Source organism: Pantherophis guttatus, chromosome 2 (genome assembly GCF_059756535.1).
Source record: "Pantherophis guttatus breed Tessera chromosome 2, ASM5975653v1, whole genome shotgun sequence".
Lineage (NCBI taxonomy): Eukaryota > Metazoa > Chordata > Lepidosauria > Squamata > Colubridae > Pantherophis > Pantherophis guttatus.
Genome location: NC_142064.1, coordinates 205517221 through 205536315, shown reverse-complemented (window position 1 = coordinate 205536315; position 19095 = coordinate 205517221). Strand labels below are relative to the sequence as shown.

At 39.9% G+C, this 19095-nt stretch overlaps 1 protein-coding gene across 3 annotated transcripts in view; it reads left to right on the top strand.

Annotated features, from left to right (window-relative positions):
* Positions 1 to 8408, top strand: part of GRK6 (G protein-coupled receptor kinase 6) — a 35805-nt gene extending 27397 nt beyond the window's left edge. For all 3 annotated transcript variants that reach the window (XM_034442067.3, XM_087887600.1, XM_034442076.3), the window contains exons 13-16: positions 116 to 253; positions 372 to 509; positions 690 to 824; positions 5813 to 8408. In XM_034442067.3, the coding sequence (XP_034297958.2) occupies positions 116 to 253; positions 372 to 509; positions 690 to 824; positions 5813 to 5863 (462 nt within the window). In that variant the 3' untranslated portion in view covers positions 5864 to 8408. The remainder of the gene's footprint in view (positions 1 to 115; positions 254 to 371; positions 510 to 689; positions 825 to 5812) is intronic.
* Positions 8409 to 19095: the final 10687 nt, after the last annotated feature.

The window sequence follows — 19095 nt, the reverse complement described above, 5'->3', positions numbered from 1 at the left end:
TGTTTCTCAACCTTAGAATTCTGGGAGTTGAAGTCCACCCATCTTCAAGCTACCAAGGTTGAGAAACACTGGTATAGAGGCAGCTTGTGTTTGATCTTCTTGTGCTGCATTTTAGCTCTTGTGCAAAGACCCCTTGGAACGGCTGGGGTGTGGAGGGTCCGGTGCTCAAGACGTGAAAGACCACCCTCTGTTTAAACATCTGAATTTCAAGCGACTGGAAGCTGGGATGCTGGACCCACCTTTTAAACCTGATGTGAGTTGAAAATGCACGTATGGTGCAGCCATGTTTTATGCTCTTATGATATTGTTTGCTATTTTACATGGAAGAAAATAACCCTTCCATGCATTATTTTTTTCTGTATTCCTTCTAGCCCCAAGCTATTTATTGCAAAGATGTCCTGGATATTGAGCAGTTTTCCACAGTCAAAGGGGTAGAGTTAGAACCAATGGACCATGATTTCTATCATAAATTTGCAACAGGAAGTGTCCCTATTCCCTGGCAAAATGAGGTAGGTTTTCTTCCGGGAAATGATGCTTCTGAAAGGAGAATTTGAAAATGGCTTATCTGCTTTTGCCACAAAAACTGGTACTGGTAACTGATTTTGGATGTGGGCAGCTCTGAGAAACAAGTGGGTAGCCATAGCAGAACTATAGTAAGTTCTGAAATTTTTGTCATTATTATTTTGTAGATGATAGATACAGAATGTTTCAAGGAGCTGAATGTATTTGGTCCAGATGGCATCATACCTCCTGATCTGGACTGGAAAGGGCAGCAGCCTCCCCTGCCCAAAAAGGGCCTGCTCCAGCGTCTCTTCAGCCGACAGGTAATTCATCTGACAGGTGAGAGTGGGATTGCCTGAGGTGGAGATCTCATTTGCCTTGAGACGCGTTTGTTTGGTATGGTCCCCTTCAGCTCTTCCCATTAGGTGTTTTCTATAGCTCTTCATCTCAGCTTTCCCAGCACATCCTGTATTGGAGCATCTCTAGGACATAGTTAATTTACGACAGAGGAGAATATTTGTAGCTCAGGGTTGAAATGAGGGGTCCTTGGTGCTCTCTGAGCTTGGTTGTTTTCTTGCAGATGTTTCATTACCCAAATTAGGTAACATCACCAGGGCAGTACAGTTAAAATTTAGTTGATTGGCAAGATCCTTAAGGTGTGAGTCCTTAATATCCAAAGCAACTTATTCTCTGAATGATCAGAAAAGGTTTAGTAAGCAACAGGTTTCAATTTGCAAACCTGGAAGGAATTTGAGTGTGACTGGCAGCAAAATACAATTATTCTAGGCTTGTTTGATTTGGGTTGGTAACTAACAAACGGATGTTCCTTTTAATTGTATTAGCCTTATGATCCTTGACAAACAAAAGAAAAATATTTATCTTATATATATATATATATATTTATCATTTTACCTTTCTGTTAAAAGCATTTTAAGGCAATGTACAACAACTATGAAAACCAATTAAATCACAGAAATATTGTCAGATTATTATACCAAAGGTATATTGCTAGTTGTTAACCATAAAGAGCCTTGGTGGCACAGCAGACTAAAGCACTGTTAAGTAATACCAGCTGCCTGCAATTACTGCAAGTTCAAATCTCACCAGGCTCAAGGTTGACTCAGCCTTCCATCCTTCCGAGGTAGGTAAAATGAGGACCCGGATTGTGGGGGCAATAAGCTGACTTTGTATAAAAAAGAACACCGCTTGGGGGGCCCCGAAAGCCCTACTAAGCAGGTATATAAAAAAGTATGAAGGCTATTGCTTAATGCATTGTAAGCCGCCCTGAGTCTCCGGAAAAGGGCGGCATATAAATTGAACCAATAAATAAATAATAAATAATAAATAAAATGAAATTGCTAAAAGCAGTTTAGCAAGCAGGATTGAAAAGATATTTCTCTTAATTTTTTTTCCTGAAAACTAGAACTAGAATCAATTGCATCTTTTAAGGAAGATCATTTCACAGTTTAGTGGGCAGCAAGAAGAAAACTCTTTGACAAGTATCTAATAAACAATATTTGCAAATTATGTCATCTCAGGGCATCTTCTGTATATACCGATAACTAAACAAATTTATAAAGAAGCAGGGCGCCCTTTAAATAGTCATTTCATACATTTTTAAGACTACTTTAAAGATGAATTACCTTGAACGGAGGACAGAAAACATAGAGCAATCATGCAGATTTTTCAATATTTATATAATAGAGTGCTAATATTAATATTAAGTAACGGTCAAAAGCCTACATGCAACCTTTTATATAAGTTTCTGAATGCTTTTCACATGTTGTTGTAAAGAGCATAAATCATCATGCCAAATTATACCAACCCAGTAAAGGTCACAGCTGGAACATTTAAATTTAATTGTGCAAACACTTCTTGCCAAAGTTACAAGTTTGCTCTTTTGGAGGGTTGCAACCTCTTTCAAAACAAGTCCTCTCTGAACCAGACTTCCTCTTCAGCAGCAGAACTGGACTTACAAACTTGTTCCTTCTTATCGAGCCTAAGCAGGATTGAAGGATATGAGCTGTTTCCTTCATACTGATAGTTGCCTAAGAGTGATAGAGCTAAAGGCCATCAACATATTGGTGATATCTCATTCCAGAATTCCAAGCAATCTCTTCCACCCAGTTTCATGTATAAAAACTATTCGTTGAATAAGGTGGGCCACATCACAATCCTGCACGATCATCATGGGAGAAAAGCTTTGTTTATTGCCTCCTGCAACCTTTCATAATCATCTTCATTTCCCATGACATTAATCTTTTTAGCTTATTTAATTAGCAAGGAGGAGCAACCTTAGATAAACATGTAGTAGCCTTCACTGCTGTAGATTCCCTGTTCACCTCCTTAAGCTCAAAGGGTTCCAAGAAAGCAGATAAGTAGTTGCCAGCTAATATAGTAAGTTATATTAATTTGACCCATTATTAATTCAATTTAGTAATGGAGTCTCAGTCAGGGTGAACATTTTTTCATCTACCAGGAATGATCTAATTCTGCCGTAAGGGGAAGGTCAAATTAGGACTGATAGGAATAAGCCATTTTCATATTCCATACGAGCTAGCTTTGACATTCTCTAAATGAGGCAGGAAATTTCCTAAGCATCTTCAAGTGGCCATTTTGATTCATTTGCTGTTCAGAGGAAAGTCGATATTAGTATTAAGTCCGGAACAAACCATTATGATATCAGACCATTAAACAAAGATAAATCAAAAGGCTTTTAATAGCACTTTTTTAAGCTAACCAATTTTATTAAAAGGCATAAACTTTTGTCAGCTATATCTTACTTCGTATAACTCTTCTTCCTTCAGAGTATCGTTTCCAGCCATCAGACTACCAAATGAAGTGGTGTTCTATTGCATTACATATTCATTACCACAAGTTGCTGATGGACATGAAATTCTGGGTTATTCCTAAATAGACTTGGACATTTTATAGTCCCTAGGCCACATCCAGTCCTTTGGCTGTCCTTGTCCGGCCCTCATGAAATCAATCAGAAATTAGAAATCAAATGTAAATCAGTGTATGCCATTCATACAATACAACTGCATTGTTTTTATTTTGAAGGTGGTTGCTATTTTTTTTCCAATTTACATATGTGTGTGCATGCGTGCCTATGCACCTTCACAGTTCTATTGGTTCAGGTGTCCACCACAGTCCCAGTTTCTCTTATGGGCCCTTGGGAAAATTAATTGCCCACCTCTGCTCCTAACTGAGCAAACTTGATGGGTTTGTTAAATTACTACGACATAGTAATCTGGGTTGGTCCAGCATGAACCTCCAAAGTTGTTCCATGTTGCTTTAGAATTTGAAACAATTGGGCAGCAGGTCATAAGGGATATCATTGTCACCTCATGTATCAAAATTAGCAGACTGTTGAATGGTTCATCTGACTATATAGACATTTAGCATTCCTGCACATTCCTGTTATTCCTCCCAGCCTTGCTTGGTATTGGTCAGATCTCTGGGATATGTATGAGGTTTGATTTTGTCATCAAAAATCAAATTTTGAGTGAGCGATGTCTTCCCAGTAACTGATCAGGAGCCTAAATGCAGTAAGGCTATCATAGCTGAATTAAAAAATCTGGACTGCAACTAGCTGGCTGCTAATAGCAATTCTTGACGGAGGTTTTCTGGTCATCCAGAGTTTTGCATCTCAAATGCAGTAATTCTGTCTTAAGGTCATGTGTACCACTTTGTAGTTATCTCAGTTTCCTTCCTGAAGTAGCAGTCTATATGGAGGAATACGTTTTAAAGGCTACCATCTGTTCTTTGCAGTGATGATAACCACTTGTGAAGTCATTTCCATGAAGGTCCATTTAACGTAAACATTCCATTTGCTCCTGAATACAGGGGATGTGCCCGCAACCAAATGCTTTTAAAGCTCTTCCGGGGATAGCAGCATAGAAGCAGGGAGGCCCCTTTGCAGGGAACAAACCTCCTGGGCCAGCAGCATCACATTTGTAGCCCCGTCTTCAAAGGATGATGAGTCTGAGGCTGCTGAAGTGCCTCTTAAGAAATGAGAAGCAACACTGAGTCTTCTAAAAAAACCTGTTGTCCATACTGGGGCCAGAATTTCTGTGTCCCATGGGGAAAACTCCAAGCCGGCAGAAGCAGGAGAGTTCAGAACCACTTGAAAGTCCCATTGTTTTCTCCCAGGGCTGTTCCTTCTCTTTCGCATGGCTTCATGATTTAAAAATAGAGCATTTTCCACAGTGCCCACAGCTCCCATGTAGTTTTAAAAACAATACTGTGTCCTTTATTTTAATTATTTATTTTACATTGCATAGATATAGTAAACAAGGGCACTTTTGAATTGGCCTCTGTGTTCTATGGGAACTTGCTGCTTTCCAGTAAAACTCCAGTAGCCTCCTCTAGTGGCTCTGTTTGATGGTGGAGCAGAGATCCCTGGTTGGGCCTCTTACAGCGTGTTCGCTTTTTTCAGAGGTGAGGAACCTCTTCTCTCCCAGCTGTTCCAGACTCCACTGCAGGCATGACAAGACAAGGGAAAGGAATGTGGACTCCTAACCCTTTCAGTTCCTCCCTGCCCCCTCCCCTGCCCATCAAGAAATGTTGCTTCTCTGCATTAATAATCCCTTGAGTCACTATTTCTACTTCCTGCAAAACACCAAGATTGCTTTATCTCAATCATTCAGTATGGAGTTTTGAAATATCTCCGTTTATTACGGCTCCTGTATCTGTAGTCCCATTATTTGAAAATGAAAGGTTTTTTTTTTTCTTTTTCATCTCGTACCAAACATCCTGGGGGATTTCTAAGATCTTGCTAATATTTTGGATACTTGAAACTTCCTGAATTTAGGTTCCTGTGTTAATTGCTTTAGTCAGTCCAATGGAATAAGTGGCCCATAGTTCTGTATTGCACATCTTCCAGCTGTAATTTTACTGAGCTGGGTTGCATTCTGATCTTTGGACTGGGTTCACTAATACACACACCACAATAACAATTGCTTTGTTCATGGCCACTAATGGCATTTATGTTCTCCATTAATCCATAAATCAGAGTTACCGGTCCATGGGAAATGCAAAGACTGGCCAGAAAGAAATGGAATGGAAGGTCCAAATAGTTTTGGCTTCAGGAGAGTAGTCCTGTACTTGGAAAGCAGTACTTTTGGCAGCCTTGTTTTAGGTGGGGCTGGGCCAAAAAGGATATTTCTGAGTAATGGAGTTTCTCTGTGGGGAATGGGAATAAAATCCTGTGGCTCCCTGCTTGTTCAATAAGTGGACTCACACTGTGCTTGCTGTGCGCTCTCCCTTTCTCCCTTTCACTCCCTCCCTCCCTCCCTTCATTCTCCAGGACTGTTGCGGGAACTGCAGTGAAAGTGAAGAGGAACCAACTCGCTTATGAGCTGATTCAGAAAAGAAGGCCCTCGCTTACAGTCGAACACATGCCACCACCAGCATGTGTGCAGCTCGTTGTTTCAGGCTGGCAGCAGATTCTCACCCCAGAAGGGAAGTGTTCGAAGGCCGGGCAGAAGAGGAACCTCTGCAGAAACCTTCCGTGTACTGCTAGGGAGCTGTCTGTCTTGCTACCACTCTTCCATGATGAGAGAGTGTTGGTGGCAGGAGTGACTATGGAATATCCCAGGGCTGGCCCTGACCCCAGTTTTTGACCTGCTCATCTGCTGGTGTTCGTTTGTTTGTTTGTTTTTTAAAAAATATTTATATTACTATAAATGTGAATGTATGTATAAAACATACGTACATTCTTAATGATTGGAAAAAGGGTCCTTCTGTATTTCTCTCTGCACTTCCTTCTCTAGCCCATCATCACTGCTTCATCTTACTGATGAGCCTGCGCCAGCCTTCCGCTGGACATGATGATTTGAAGATGCTAAGGTGTGGCAGGTAAAATGAGAGCGCTGCCATGGCTGTTATATCTGATCTGCAAGGACAACCATCTCTGCACATGTCTTCTTCTCTCTTAGCCAAACCCTCCCCCCCCCATTGTAAGCTGTTGACTTGGTATGTTATCCCAAGGCACTGTAGAAATGATGGCAAGTTTTAAGTTTCCCTTTGAATTTGCAGATACGTCTATCATTTAGGCAGCAATCATTGATTTTTCTTGGATGACAATCTCTGAATTTTATCTTGGGAACTTGGCTTAATGAGAATAACAAATTCTAGAATATCAAGAATAGTTCCATTGCTAATGGAAGTACACTGGTTTCTGGCTTTATTTCTGTTTTGGAACTCCAATTGGGATTGATATAATCGAATAGAGTGTGAAAAGTGTTTATATCTCCTCTTTCCAGCCTTCATGGGAAACTAAGCCCACCCTTTTTCTTCTTCTTTCTCCTTCCCTTTCTTGTAACACATTGTCCTCTTTCCCCTCCAGGAAAAAAAAATGATTCCATTAACGTTAGTCCTGATTGATTTGCAAATTGCCAGCTGTACTCATGAAAGCAAATACATATTCCTTAGCCTAGAAGCTCTTGAGCAGAGAACCAAGCTACGTTGAAGTGGGAGGTTTGAGATCAGATCTTTCGACATCTTCATCTGTCTTGGAAAGCAGTTAGAAGTCTTTAATTTTTGGAGCAACACTGCTGAGTTAATCATGTTCGCTTGCGCAACTTCCTCATTCACATTTGCAATTCCCAAACTGCTGTTAGGCTTGCAATTGATTAAATTGTTAGGGGAAGGGATTAACAAGCCCTTCTCCTGTCATGCAGAGGGGCAAATGCAGCTTTGGAGGATGAATTAATTTGCCCTTTGGCCAAGAGCACAGTAAAAGCGAGAGATCCAAAGACAGATGCCCTGGAGCTCCTTACCCAAAGTCCTGATCCACTTTCCATATGGAATCTCTCGTATGTGGTCTTCCATGACTTGGAGCCCTGGGCCCACCCAGTACTGCACTTGTGCCTTCATGATGCTCCCCTGAGCAGGCCTCATTCAGTCCTGCTTAATGCTGGGATTAAAATGTTTCTAGTCTTATCCTTGACCCCTGTCCAGAGGGCAAATCGTCCATCTCCCCACAGTTATTTCCAGCCTTGTGCTGTACTTGTGCAGCTGCCTTGTTTTGGGACAGGTTAACTCCATTTTATCATTCACTAGTGGTACCTCACGCTAGTATGGCATTGTACTGGCAATACTGAAACTACTCTTACTGTGTTAATTGTTAAGTACTGACTTGTCATTGCTGTGGTACAGAAGGAGATGGCATGAATACATTCATAGGTGCTGAACAATCTCCTGGCAATGCACTCTTAAGAATGTGAACATCAACCATCCTGCCTTTCAGTTATAAAGAGCAGCCACCTTGCACAACTTACCTGTGTGTCTGACTGCTTTGGTTACTGCCTTTTACCCTTGGCCACTCTCTCCACTTCTTGATGCCTCTGAGACTGTTTTTCACAGTCTAGTAGTAGATTTACCGTCTTAATTTTTCCCTTGGAATTTCTAGCAGAATATTGTATGACCTCCTCAACATGAGTGTGTACGCATTTTGTCTTTCTTTTACTCTTTCCCTTAACTTGATCCTTCTTTCAAAATTCATTCTGGCCATCTGAAATTGTGTGGTTTTTTTTTTTTTTTTAAAGAAAATGGTTGAGAATATTCTGTATGGATTTAAATGACTAAGCCTCAAGCAATATCTTAAATCAGAGAGTAAGGTTAAAAATAGAAAAGTATGGTGCAATCATGCTTGCGTAGACGTTAGGGGAACAAGAGTTGCAGATCTATTACAGGGAATCCCAGTATTTAAATTTCTGTGTATTGCACAATTAGTAATGTTGTCTATAATTTTATCATTTAAATTGTGGTCGTTTTTGAATTTTTTAAAAATGTGAGTTAAGATTTCTTAAATGTACATATTGTAAAAACATCAATGAAAGAAACAGTTTCTCAAGTGTGGAATTACTTGATTTAATAAAACTACTATATGTTGCTAAGAAGGAAATTTCATCTTTCTAGTTAATTAAATCTAGGAGTATCAATTACTTTCTGTAACTGTTTTATATTTTAAACAATGTCCCCATCAGACTATAGATGATTCTAAAGTAAAAGATTTATTTGATCATAGGCCTAAGAGTAAAAAGCAAAGGCAGAGCAGCTTTGTTCTAATACCAGTTTTGTATTCTAGTTTCCAATACAAGCTGAAAAAATAAAGTTTTCATCAAATCTGGAATTGGGGAATAACCTGAAGTAGGAGGGTTCTTCTTGAGAACAAGGTTCCAAATTATTCACTAACCAGGATTGTCTGCTCCAAGTGGCAATGGTTCCCCAGGGGTCTCTCAGCTTTTACTTCCTTTTCTTCTTTAAGAACAGCTTCCAAATACTGAATCTGGTGTCCAGAGGTGTCCACAAGTGATGTTGAGAAATGTCAAGGTGGCACCCACAATAGTTAATGAAAGCATTGCATTTTTATTAGTCAGTTTTTATTATTTTTTTAACCACACCCCCGTGGACCTCCCTGCTAGAGTGTCTTGTAGGTATCTTGTACCAACAATCTATAGACTCGAGCCTCTAATCTGACAGCCCCTCCAATTAGACTATCAACTAGCTATTTGGTCTTTATTTGATTTAATTTAAGATTAGAACCATAGTTAATATGCTGGAGATCTGTCTTTCCCTTGTATCTGTTTTCAGGCTTATGCCCTGCCAATATATAGTAGAAGCCAGATGCTCTAAAATTAGGAACAGTTTTATGTTTTGTGCTCATTTCTCTCTTTTTTTCCCCCTGCATGATTGCTAAAACTCTGGTTTCATTGGAATAGTCTCTCTCTCTCCCACTCTCTCTCTCTCTCTCTTTCCCACTCACTCACTCTCCCCTCTCCCTCCTCCCCCGTCTCTTTCTTCTTGACTTTTTGAGGGTTTAAATTCTTTTTCTCCTTTCTTTTTAACCTAATTTGCAGCTGTCTATGTTTGTTTGGCTTTCCTTGCTGCTGTTTAAAATTGTATCTATCTTTAGATTCTCCTTCGTAATAACAATCTGCTTTATCTTGGGTATCAGCACTTTTATGGATCTTTACTCTTTTTCTGACAATTGTTGTCTAATCCCTGTGTTTTTGTGTCTACATAGCAACAATGAACAGGTGCATAGAGAAAATTATAAAACTGTGAAGATATGCACTATAATATATAAAACAAATATATCTGCAGAAAGAAATTAGAGCAATCTATTCTCTATTTTTCTTCCAAGAGTGATTGTTACTGGAACTGTTTCCTTCTATCCTCTCCACTCCATCTTCCCTTGAGCAAAATTCCATGAACATAAAAGGAACTTCTTCAAAGATCCTATTATGGATCCATTCATAAGCTGAACAGTTGCAAACATGATTTGTGAAAATATTTAAAAAGTAAGTACTTATTGGAATGGCATCTCTCTCCTAAATTATTTGGAGGATTAATTATACTAGAAATCATACATCGCTCTTCAAATCAACTTCAGAGTTTGTCTATGGAGATTCTCAATTCTCCAGGTCATGATTGACCCAAAACTGAAGAAATTTCTTAGATGAAAAGTGAAACATTTTTAAGAAAAAAAAACCTAAGAAAGTCCAGTTACAATGTTTCAAAACGTGACTTTGGGACAACTTCAGAGTTTCTAATGCAACTCTGTATCTTTGAATGCCATACCTTTATCTTAGCTATGAAATAAGATTAACTGAAGACAAAAGAGCTTGGTTATTCATTTTGCTGGAATTATCCATGTCTTATATGTTAGGTATAAATCAGTGGTAAAATCCAATTTTTTTACTACCGGTTCTGTGGGCCTGGCTTGGTGGGCGTGGTGTGACTTGGTGGGCGTACCTTGGTGAGTGTTGCAGGGGAAGGATACTGCAAAATCCCCATTCCCTCCCCACTCCTGGGGCCAGCCAGAGGTGGTATTTGCCAGTTCTCCGAACTGCTCAAAATTTCCGCTACCGGTTCTCCAGAACCTGTCAGAACCTGCTGGATTTCACCCCTGGTATAAATTCACTTTTAAAAGTCTTAGTTTTACTGTTGTTTATAAAACAATCTTGAGCTGCTGTTGGGAAAACAGCAGTCTTGGAAAGACTTCAGATGTATTAGATGTTCTTTTTTAATACAAACCAAAGTTCCATCAACTGAATACATCTGGGACAACCTATTCTTGGAATTAGTCTTACCTAATCCCACGGTCCTTTAAATCAAGTCCATTCCTAGTTAGAGCAAGTGTTTTCCATTTCAGCAGTCCTATTTGCTGAAGACAAAAACAATGTTTTTTTTTTCAGTTGTTAAAACAATCATCAAGTCAACAACACTGGTTGAGCTACAGCAAATCATAAGTCCCAGTCTGTTTCCTGCCCACTTCAGCTGTAATACTTTGGTGTTTTACATAAAACTAAAGCTATAATCTGACCTTGGCCAATGGACACTTCTGCATTTTCTCTAATAGCATAACAAATGGCATTATCTAGCTTAAATTTTTTGATCTCTTAAAAACATTAAGTAGAATGGATCTTATTAGTGTTTGGATGGCAGAGTATCAGGAAATCAGAGGGCTGTATTTCTGGCTAGTAAGTTAAGAAGGCAATGACAAATCATCTTTGTATTATTATCAGGAAAACTACCTGTCCCCTTTCTTGAATCAAATAAGAATCGGAATCAACTCCAAATAGCATTTCCCTTCATGACTGAACTGATTCTATTCTTATTGTACAGAATTAAATTCTATTTCTTACACATATTAATTATTAACTGAATAGAATACTTTGGTTGTTGGCAGAAGGTGGTTATCTTGAAAACTATTGTCAGTACACTACATGTAGTTATGAACTGGTGAAAGAGAGGCAACAGTTTATTCATGCATAGAGATAAAGGTTCCCCTTGCACATATGTGCTAGTCATTCCCGACTCTATGGGGCAGTGCTTATCTCCGTTTCAAAGCCGAAGAGCCAGCGCTGTCCAAAGACGTCTCCATGGTCATGTGGCTGGCATGACTCAACGCCAAAGGTGCACGGAATGCTGTTACCTTCCCACCAAAGGTGGTCCCTGTTATTCTACTTGCATTTTTTACGTGCTTTCGAACTGCTAGGTTAGCAGAAGCTGGGACAAGTAATGGGAGCTCACCCCATTACGTGGCACTAGGGATTCGAACCACTGAACTGCTGACCTTTTGATTGACAAGCTCAGCTTCTTAGCCACTGCATCCCTTTTATTCACGCATACCCAGCTCTATTTTAATCACTTTATGCCACTTGACTTGCAACTTGCAAGGTATTCTATGGAGATTCTAGCTTTACTTGCCTAGTATTATTGCATGAGCTTGCCTGGGTTAAAATCAGCTTTGGTTGTACTATGGCATACTAGCCAAAATGTTTCAGAACAGATGATCCTTCCTGTTGGCAGGAAATACTGCATGCAGCAGGGATGCGATAAGGCTGGCGATCTAGTCTACATCTTTTCTGCATTGATAAAAAATGTTATATCAACGCCTCAGTTGACTCTAGGTAATGGTGTTCAATGCCTATGGTGATGACCAGGCATATAAAAGATTGCGGCTTATGAGAGAAATAAAAGGCAAAGACCATAAGAATTTTGGATGAAAAATGTGTTACGGGTCTGAGAAAAGAAGAAAATGGTGAAGAAATAACAGAACTGAATGAAAGTAGCTTGGTCATGTAGTAGAGTGTTTTGAATGAGAGGGCTAAAATATATGTGAGAAAGTATAAAGTAGAAAAGGATGGACTACGGTAATTGTACGCTACACTCCAGTGAATGGTGATAATGGGAGACTCAGGGATGAATGTAGGGGAAATTATGGACATTCTGAATTAATACACTTCGGGGGGGAAATAATTCTGTTCAGTGACATCAGTGGACAGGTGAGAAAAAGATGAAAAAGTAGTGAAAACGTGATGGTGCCATTCTGAGATCCAAGACTGAGTAAGAATGGTGATGAGTAGAATATCTGCTTAGTAAAAGGTCTGCTTCAAATAGGTGATTTAAACATAAGTCTATTTCTGGCAAAGGAATCAATATAAATGTTAAAGCATTTGAAGCTCAACGATTGACCAAGCAAGATTTAGCAGAGGAATTCAACTAGAGAGAGAAAAGATACCGAGAGAAGAGCCAAGGGGAGAAAGAGGCTACTGGCTGACTGATGCTGCTGCTTCCTGAGTGGCTGCTGATTGCCCATTGTGTGTAATTAGAGCATTGCTTGCTATTGATCTAGTTGAGCCATCTTCAGGGTACATACTCTATAAGGAAGATGGCTGCCCAGAGATCAATCTCACTGAATAAACAAAAAGAAAAAATATATAGGAATATGACAGGGGAATACTTTATTATTGTTCTTGGTGGTTCATCAGATGATCAAGAAGATGCATAGGACGGTTCTCGTGACCTACAGGGATTTGCTCTGTTTTCTTCCCCAAAGATAGAGAGCTTTCTTGGAAGAGAAAGTGAAGAGGCTAGACACCAAATAACCTAACTTTCAGGATTTGGGAGAAGTGAGGAATTCTTGAATCGGATGCAAGAGGTACTTAGGAAGTGGAAAAAGAACAATTTCTGAGAAGATAGAGGAAAGCCAGACAGATGAGATGGAACAGTGAAACACATCGGTCAAGCAAACCTCCTATACTTGGGATTTTGATAACAGATTTCTGAGCCCAACTATTAATGTTTCAGAAACAGCAGCTGTCCAGGTCCAGGGACTGAAGACGAAGGCCCTACAGGTCATCCAAAGGGAAAGATTCGTGCTTCTGTCCCAAAGGAGAAGCAACAAGCAATAGTAATAGGAGATTCTGTACTTTTATGCTGGCAGTTCTAATGTCAGCATTCCAGAACAACCCAACTCCAATTAAAAACTCCAAGACAATCTTCATCGCAAAATCTTCATTTATTGGAATAGGTATACCTGCACATCTGGGGAAACCCGAATCTGAGAGTTCCGGGTTTTCCCTCAATAAATCAAAACCCCATATCCAGCCCCTGCACCCATCAGTCCATCACATGGCCCAATCACCATCCGTCCCAACTTGAGACACCTCTGCAACCACTCCTCCTCCAGATGCAGGAGCACCCTGACCTTGACCGAAAAGAAGAATGCTATTATGTCTAACAAAAATTGCTTTATCAAATCCCCCCTCCTACTTTCCCAAGTGCAAGAAGGTGGCAGCGTGGACGCTTCCGAGGTTAATATGGCTTCCAAAGCTGACATCTAAAATATACAGACTTGAATGTTCTTGATTGATTGATTCAAAACCACAAAAGTTTTTTTTTGTGTGTGTGTTAGTCCATTGTTGGAATCAGCAGAAATTTATGGCAGTTTCAAAAGGATTGACTTACACCTTCAATTCCTGTCTGCCTTGGACCCAAAGTATGGTAGGAAATCTGTCTGCACCAAAAGTGTGAGGTGGAAAGAGATAGAGATGGATTATGGATTATCAGCTTTGGTGTCACTAACTGGTAGCAAGAGATCCATAGGTTTTCTGCTGTCAGTCAGTTCTCTGATCCCCGGGAGTGTTTGCTCTGTGGAATGTCTGCTGCTCCTTCCTGTCCCAGGACAAGAGAGATGAGAGGAAGAAGAGAGTCCTTCCTCCTTTGCCCCTCACTTATTTTCTTGCTATGGGAAGAAGCAGAGAAGCAGGTCTTCTGCTATCAGTTCTCCAGAGTAAATCACTGTGGGACTGGAGAAATGGAAGCAAAGGAAGCCATTCTCCTCAGTCCTTTCCTACCCTTTTTTTTCTTGACAGCCGTGGATGGCAGGCAAAGTTGAGGGAAAAGGGAAGCAGAAGTTTGAGGCCTGTATCTAAAAGAACCACTTCCTGCCAGAGAACAACAGCTGAAGAGCTGCTTACCCCTACTTCTGTTCCCACAGGGGGAAGTAAGGGGGAGTGGAAGCAACTCTGTAGCTGGCAGTCTCACAGGAAAGCTTGGCTTCATTGTGGGGATACAAGATGCAATTCCTGCTGATAGCCTGCATGAGCGACATGCTGGTGGTTTCATTGCAAGGGTGCCAATGACAGGTGTTCAGCTGGCAATGCTACAGTGAAGTTGCCCATTCCCTGGGATTTAGATGCTGCAGTGCCAAAGCTGCAGGGGGACACGGTACAGGTAGTGCTCGATTTATAACAGTTCATTTACTGACCGTTCAAAGTTACAATGGCACTGAAAAAAGTGACTTATGACCATTTTTCACACTTAGGATCATTGCACATCCCCATGGCCACATGATTGACATTCGTATGCTTGACAACTGACTCACCTTTATGATGGTTGCAGTGTCCTGGGATCATGTTGTCACCTTTTGCAACCTTCTGACAAGCAGAGTCAATGGGGAAATCAGATTCACTTAACAACCGTATTACTAATTTAACAATTGCAATGATTCACTTAACAAATGTGGCAAGAAAAGTCATGAAATGGGACAAAACTCACTTAACAAATTTCTTATTTAGCAACAGAAATTTTGGGCTCAATTGTGATCATAAGCTGAGGACTACTTGTATACATTTGTCTAGGATGCTGGTGTGGCTTCAGTGTTTGGGAGAACTGGCATCCAAGAGACCCATCTCCTTCCATCGCCCCATGCTTCTCCGGCCACTGAGGGTTGTCAAGAGAAGTGGAAGCAAAGGATTTTCATTTTGAGGAATAGCCCTGGCTCTCTTGCTGCCAAAAGGTGAACAAAAATCAGTGACCAGAAACTAAAGTGGGAATCCATCCACAATAACCTTGGATGGCCAAAAAGAGCAAGACAGGTTTGCTTTGGAAAAGTTATTCCCAGACAGAATGCTTGGCATGGCATGATTGTGCTGAAAGGGGCTGAAAGAACATTATTTGGAGCAGAGCAAGGAAAGATGACAGCAAGCTACTTTGTGGCGGTCTGAGGTGAGTTAAAATGACATTGCAGAATTATGCCCTTGAGAAACAGTTAATGGTGCATTTTCACCCTGGCGTGAACACAAAATTTGAAGGAACCTTTAGAGGTACAGTATAGAATAGAATTCTTTATTGGCCAAGTGTGATTGGACACTCAAGGAATTTGTCTCCAGTGCATAAGCTTTCAATATACAGTACGAGCAACAAGTAATAAATCATGATCATAATCATTATAAAATACTTATCATAGAAGAATAGAATAGAATAGAATAGAATAGAATAGAATAGAATAGAATAGAATAGAATAGAATAGAATAATAGAATAATAGAATAATAGAATAATAGAACAGAACAGAACAGAACAGAACACAGAACAGAACAGAACAGAACAGAATTCATTATTGGCCAAGTGTGATTGGACACACAAGAAATTTGTCTTTGGTGTATATGCTCTCAGTGTATATAAAAAGACAAGATATACTCGTCAAGAATCATAAGGTACAACACTTAATGATAGTCATAGGGTACAAATAAGCAATCAAATCATACTACGAAACAATATCAATATAAATTGTAAGGATACAAGCTAGCAAGTTACAGTCATGCAGTCATAAGTGGGAGGAGATGGGTACTAAGTAAGCAAACAACAGCAGCTATCTGTTGGCTGGAAAGCCCTTCAAGAGAAGCTCTTTCTAGATCTGGATCTGCCAGAAAGTCTCCCAAGACAATTCAAGCCCACTGATAAATATCCCTTTCAATAGATCCACCTGTGAATAAATGATTTAGCCTTGAAGACACCGCAAGGGGCTGTGAAGCAGTGAGTGGATGGAGGCCCTACAGGCACAAGTGTCCTTTTCTTCACTTTTTTATTATCAAAGAACATAGTCCAGAAAAATAGAGGGTACTGAAAGTGAGTAGTTGGCCAAGCAGATGGTGCCAATGGGAATAACTGATGGGACTCCTGGCAAAAAAATAGGCTATGCTCTATTGCATGAGTAGTAGAAAGAACATGTCTGGAAATCACCTTGCAAGCCTTACCTGGACAGTTTTAAACTGAATCCAGGAGGTGGAGGGAAGAAAGCAAAAAAATAATGTGAGGCCAACTGCTGAGAACAGGACTGAGAGGAGGGCAAAGAGATTTTCAGTCATCCAGTTGCCTCTTGAAAAAGCACCTTTGGGAGGACACAGAAGGTTAAGGCATCTGATAATGTCTTTATTCATATAACAAGGAGAAGTGGTCTACCATTAGCCACCATAAAGCTAATTAATTATTTGATTTCTATAGCCACCCAGAGTCATTTGCTGAGATGGGCGGCTATAAAATCAAATATATAATAAATATATTAAGTTCTGTCACACAATATGAAATTATGACTTTGTGGTTGTCCCTAAAATAATTGTCCACCTCCAGGATTCCCCTTTATTGTTGCTGCCAAATTTAGATGCCTGCTTGCTTTAGGTGGGCAGCTGAGGTGACCTTCAGTGCCTTGAGTGACCTGCTGAGAATACTTGTCTTTGGCATACGCTCCTGCTGTTCTCTGCACATCTCTCCCAGGACATACCCTGCCACAATGAGACAGCAGCATAGCAGGGCTTTTGCAGTGTGAGGAGTTATTCTATATTTTGCCAAGAAAAGCACATGGATAGAAAATATAAATAAAACAATAGTATTATTTCTTATATTAAATAAATAATGATTAGTGATCTAGTGCTGGATAAGCTCTGACCCCTCGGGTCAGAGCTGAGAATCTTTTGTAGAGCGAATGGAATGTTTATGACCTGCCAAGGAAAAAAGCCTTTTTGATGGATGATTGTTGATGTTGCCATACAGGAAAAGAAAATCCAAAGCTGCAGTTACAGTGGGAACGTGGAAAGTAAGAAGCCTGAACATGGAAAAGCTCAACACGATGAAAGATGAAATGAAACAACTACAGGTTGACATCTTAGGAGTCAGAAAATTGAGATGGATGGGACTGGACATTTTCAGTCAGAACATCATACTGTTTTTACCACTCGTAATAGTAAAAAAAGAAGAAAGAATGGCATAATCAGAAAGCATAAAGTAAAGACAGTCCTTGATTACAATGCAAGCAATGGTTTTATGAGATCAACTAGATTTCATGTACAACCCTTTAATATGGCAGTCTATGCGCCAACCACTGATAAAGAAGATGAAATTGACAAGTTATATTGCCAAGTTCAATATGAAATTGAAAGAATGTGGCAAGAAGATGCACTGTTTGTGGTTGGACACTGGAATGCCAATATTAGAAATACCGAGGAAAACATGGCTTGATTGTATGGCCGAAGAAACAGAAATGAGAAAAGAGAGTGACTTATCAGTTCCTGCCAACCTGATGATGTTGTCATTGCTGACACTATTTTCCACAAGCAAAATCACAATTACATACATAGCCTTCACCAAACAGAGTGCATAGAAATCAAATTATTGATACAAAAGGGTAGAAGAGCTCATTTATAACAGCAAAGGTATGGCCAGGGCTGACGGTGAAACAAATTCATGTGCAAGTCAAGCAGAAATGAAAGAACTAATTCAACCAGTTTCCAAGATATGATATTGAGCACATACTCACCATTTTCAAGGAGAATATCAGGAATTACTTAGAAATTCTGAATTTCATTGACAGAGAACCAGAAAAATTGTGGAATTAAATCAAAGTTGTTCAAGATGAATGTCAAAAGAGACTGCCAAAGAAACAGAAGAAAGCCAACTGTATGTCAGAACAGATGGTGGAAGTTGCTAAGAAGAAAAGAAAAGCCGAAGCCAAGAAAGACATTACTAAATTAGTAGATTATAGGAATTGGTGGAAGATCTTGAGAAGTATGGCAAGCAACAGAAGAATCAGTAAAGGTTCTAACCAAACTGTGCCAGCATGAATGGAGAACAGGATGGCCAAGGGACTACAGGCCTTTCACAAGGCCCTGAAGATCTGGTTTTGCTGATCAGCTTGGGGACCTGAGAGTACGCTTGAGATCTAAAATATGGTTGTGCTAATTCTTGTTGCTTGCTGTCTTTCTCATTTATTACTTTTTTATAATTGTTTTTACCTTGTTTTCATAATTATGAGTCACCCAAAGTCATGTATTTGACATGGGTAGACCCAAAAATTAAATAAAAATAGTAAATGGATAGATAAATCTGTTTAAATACAACTACCAAGGAAAGGTGACTTAAGAGAATGTCTAAACTATCACACAATATCCTTATTTTTGCTTGCTAGCAAAACAATGCTTACAATCTACCAATGCAATTAAAGCCCTACATGGAACGAGTGATGCCAGATGTTCAAGATGGTTTTTAAAAAGCTAAGAAAGAAGAGACCATGATGCATACTGGATAATTCAGAAGGCCAAAAAATACCCTCAGAATGTCGATATGCGCTTCATTGGTTACAGAAAGATTGTTGGCCATGTCAAGCTGTGTAACATCCTTAGGAAAATTGGAATCCCAAAATATCTCTTGTCCTCCTATGAAATCTATACACAGGACAGAAAGCTACCGTGTAGATGGAACATAGCCAGGAGATTGGTTCTAAGCTGGTAAAGGACTGAGCTAAAGTTATGTCCTTATTTATTCCACCTTTATATTAAACATATATTAAGAGCAAATGAAAACTGAAAGAAGAAACTTCAATAACCTGTGTTCCAGGGATGAAACCGGTTCTCCGGTGCTCCCGGTTCAGACCAGATCACCTGATCCGGTAGTGATGGTAGCGGGTGGATCGAAAGAACTGGTAGCAAAAATCCCTGCCCCCCCCCACCATGCCCAGCTGA